A 4,238-nucleotide genomic window follows, 5' to 3' on the forward strand; every position below is an offset into this window, starting at 1 on the left:
ACATGTGCCACCACACCCAGCTAATCTTTTTATTTTTAGTTTTCACCATGTTTCACCATGTTGGCCAGGCTGGTCTCGAACTTCTGACTTTGTGATCCTCCTGCCTCGGCCTCCCAAAGTGCTGGGATTACAGGCGTGAACCACTGTGCCCGGCCTCCCTTATGTGATTTTAACTGTTTCCCACCCTACCCTGTCCATGCCTCCAACACAGCACAATGTGAGAACTTTTTACATGTCTATCTCTCTAAGCTCACTGAAAGAACTGTGTCTCACCTATTAATTCCCAGCAGAGGCACAGCAACTGGTGTTGTTGAATGACTAAATATACAGCAATATGCAGTTATTTCTCTTTACAAATTAGATTTTTTCCTAAAATGTGAGTAAGCCAAATTCTAGTAATTGAAAACAGCTTAAATTTACTAAGGGAGACCTTCACCCTACCAGACCCATCTGTGCTCCTAAAAGACAATAATAAAATTTACTAACAGGACTAATTGCTTTAAGAAAAACTAGTAGTTGGTGCCTCGCAGGGTAAAGAACCCCCCAACTTTAGCTCTTCTCTAAGACCAGTAGTTCTTATGGTAAGGCAAGCTTATCTATGTATTTCTCTGGCAGCCCAACCTAGCATGCTGAAAATTCCAAAATGACTTCAATACCTTTTAAAGATTAAGTATATATACTCACCACATCTTTAAGTACTTGTGTCACTGTTGCATTTGCATTTCCCCCTTTAATCAGCATGGCATTTTTAATATTTTCATTGAGTTTCGGTTCTCTCTTCTCAAGGAATCTCTTGGCTCTTTTCGTTTTGGGCTTTCTGTTCAGAAAAGCACAATTCATAACTATTTAAACATTTTCCTCACATTGCAAAGCCATGACTTAACTAATATGCAAATTCTTAAAAACACATTTGTCATTTAGGACTCCACCCTTAAACAAAATCTCACTTTTTTTTGAGATGGAATCTCACTCTGTCGCCCAGGCTGGACACAATCTTGGCTCACTGCAACCTCTACCTCCTGGGTTCAAGCAGTTCTCCTGCCTCAGCCTCCTAAGTAGCTAGGATTACAGGCACACACCACCACACCCGGGTGATTTTTGTATTTTTAGCAGAGACAGGGTTTCACCATGTTGGTCAGGCTATTCTTGAACTACTGACCTCAGGTGATCCGCCTGCCTCGGCCTCCCAAAGTGCTAGGATTACAGGTGTGAGTCACAAGGCCCAGCCAAAATCTCACTTTTTGGGAGATATCAGTAAAAGATATTTCCTTATGATTGTTAAATTATTTTTTTTTTAGCTTTTTTAAAAAAAGCTTTCATTTTCATATTCCCACCATTCTTTTATTACTGCTTTTTCAAATCTTTTTTTAAGTAAAACATAAAAGGCTCAATACTGTCGCTATTTTTACTCTTCTTTTTTCTTCAAGCCTTAAGTAGTCAAACTGTATCCTGTACCCTAATATAAAGAATTGAGCATCAGCTGCTGATCAACCTGTGGGCATTTACTAAACATGAGACTAATGACTGCTTACCTTTCTTTTAGGTTTAAGACCACAATGCCTGCCAGGAAGTATACACTGTTGCACTCCAACATCATTGCTGAGAATGTCAACATTATTGCCAACAATGGGGAATAATAAGGTTGATGTTTATCTGGAGTCACTCTATTATGGCTTAATTTTCACCACAATCCTGAGAGTTACAATTCTTTTTTATTTATTTATTTTTTTGAGAGGGAGTCTCTCTGTCTCCCAGGTTGGAGTGCACTGGCCCGACCTCGGCTCACTGCAAGCTCCGCCTCCCGGGTTCACGCCATTCTACTGCAGGCGCCGGCCACCAGGCCCGGCTAATTTTTTGTATTTTTAGTAGAGGCAGGGTTTCACCGTGTTAGCCCAGGATGGTCTCGAACTCTTGACCTCGTGATCCGCGCGCCTCGGCCTCCAAAAGTGCTGGGATTACAGGTGTGAGCCTCCACACCGGCAAGTTATAATTCTTATCTTCACTTTACAGATGAGGCAACTGAAGACAGAAAATGTGCCCAAGATCACACAGCAAGTAAACAGGCCAATTTTTAAAATGAGCTAGGGCTGGGCGGCCACAGCCTGTAATAAAAACACTCTAGGAGGCCAAGGTGGATGGATCACTGAGCCCAGAAGTTCAAGACCAGCCTGGGCAACATCGGAAAACCCTGTCTCTACAAAAAAAATACAAAAATTAGCTGTGGTGGTGCGTGCCTATAGTCCCAGCTACAGGGCAGGCTGAGGTAGGAGGGCTGCTTGATTCCAGGGAGGTCGAGGCTGCAGTGAGCTGTGATCAGGCTACTGCACTCCAGCCTGGGTGTCAGAGCGATACCCTGTCTCAAAAAAAAAATTTTTTTTAAGCTAGATTTAAAAATTCATCTAGACCAATTACCCTGTAAACTATTAAGGGAAAATAAATTCATTATTCTGACTTTATGATGTGACAGTAGGAGTGGCATATTTTTATACATTTCTGTTCAAAAAAGGGGCTTCACCTCTGCTTCCTCTACAATGAGCGCCGACTTTTCAGACAGTTCTCTGCCATCTACTGAAAGAATTCTCCTCCCAAATAATTATGACCCTCCCTCGTTCAGTCCCATGGACACTTTGGGAAGAAAGAGACTATACATGCACTTTAGTTTCCCATGTAGATTTTTAAAATCCTCCTCCAGAGAATGTCACATATAAAGCTTCTAATCATTTACTGGTTGATAAAGATACAAATTATTCTATCTTTTGTAACTCAATAAACAGCAACAAATGCAAATAGCGATTAACATGTTTTATTAGCTGCCTGGCTCCCAGTTAAGGTGTAAACTAGTCCCAATACCTAGTAAACGACTCTTCTTTGTAGTCCAAACAGCTAGAGGCATAGCAGGTGTGCAAAATCTCTGAATGACTAAAACTGTCGTTTTGGATACATACTAACCTACGTAAATAGCAAGAAAACCACAGCAAATAACAGCAGGGCTGTTTAGCACAATAAATATTCTTGAACAAATTTAAAACGTATCATTCAAGGATAACTCAGAGGAGTGTACAAAGTTGGAAAGAAAAAAAAACAAAACTAATGAACCTTTCTACGTGCTGCAGCAAAGGCTCTACATACGTTCGCAAAACTAACCCTCATAGCTCTATGAAGTATGACTATGAGTGCTATTTTACAGAGTAAACTGAGATTTAGAGACATTTAATGACCCAAAGTCACAAAGCTTTAAGTGAACGCGCCAGACTGTCACCCAGATCTGTCGGATTCCGAGGGCTGTGCTCTTAACCCCACTCTAACTAATCTGTCTCATACTTCGGAAGTCAGACGTTTTTCAACTGACTAGGATAAAAGCGGCCAACGCTTCAATCCCACATCCCATCCCGCGACTCCCACTTGAGAGCTCCCCCACTGTCTCCTGGCAAGTAGCTCGCGCTGAGGAAGACCCCGGCTGGTGATCGATCGGCTCCCACCCAGGCAAGAAGAGGGGTAACCAGGAGGAGTGAGATGCCGAGACAATGCCACCCTAATTACGGGACCCTTTCACCCCAACGTTCCCCGGGACGGAGAACTAGCGAACTTACACAACTCGATCCAGAGCGTCCATCGCTACTGCTCCCTGCAACTCTTAACTAAGTGAATGCACGTGCACCCGGCGATTACGTGCGCCGGAACAGGCAGAACCGGAAGCTGAGCGCAACGCCACTTCCGGGGACGGCCTCGCCAAGGGTGCCTAGAGGCGCTGGCGGCCATTTTGATTGGAATCGCGCTCTGTTCCCTTGGTTACGGATTTTTGCCCTGGCTCTTTCCCGGAATTACAGGTGTGAGGTAATACTTTTAAGTAACATTGGCCGGGCGTGGTGGTTCACGCCTGTAATCCCAGGATTTTGGGAGGCCGAGACGGGCGGATCACCTGATACCAGGGGTTCGAGACCAGCCTGGCCAAAATGGCGAAACCCCGTCTCTACTAAAAATACAAAAATTAGCCGGTCGTCGTGGCGGGCGCCTGTAACCTCAGCTACTCGGGAGGCTGAGGCAGGGAAAATTGCTTGAACCCGAGAGGGGGAGGTTGCAGTGAGCCGAGATCGCGCCACTGCAAAATCCAGCCTGGGCGACAGAGCGAGACTCCTTCTCAAAAAAAAAAAAAAGTAACATAGACTCTCGCAGTTTGATGTACACGCTAGTGTGTATACTTGGAGTCAGGTATTCAGAAACCAGATTTTATTCTTCAG

At 44.0% G+C, this 4,238-nt stretch overlaps 1 protein-coding gene across 2 annotated transcripts in view; it reads right to left on the reverse strand.

Moving 5' to 3' along the window:
* The window catches only part of RPF2 (ribosome production factor 2 homolog (S. cerevisiae)), a 46,756-nt gene extending 43,053 nt beyond the window's left edge, over nucleotides 1-3,703 (reverse strand). Inside the window, exons 1-2 of one of the 2 annotated variants that reach the window (XM_011952782.1) lie at nucleotides 3,591-3,702; nucleotides 685-817 (exon numbers count right to left, since the gene is read on the reverse strand). In XM_011952782.1, the coding sequence (XP_011808172.1) occupies nucleotides 685-689 (5 nt within the window). In that variant the 5' untranslated portion in view covers nucleotides 690-817; nucleotides 3,591-3,702. Of the gene's footprint in view, nucleotides 1-684; nucleotides 818-3,590 lie in introns of both variants that reach the window. The other variant, XM_011952780.1, reaches the window with a different exon arrangement.
* Nucleotides 3,704-4,238: the final 535 nt, after the last annotated feature.

Source organism: Colobus angolensis, unplaced genomic scaffold (assembly GCF_000951035.1).
Source record: "Colobus angolensis palliatus isolate OR3802 unplaced genomic scaffold, Cang.pa_1.0 Scaffold35, whole genome shotgun sequence".
Taxonomy (NCBI): Eukaryota; Metazoa; Chordata; class Mammalia; order Primates; family Cercopithecidae; genus Colobus; species Colobus angolensis.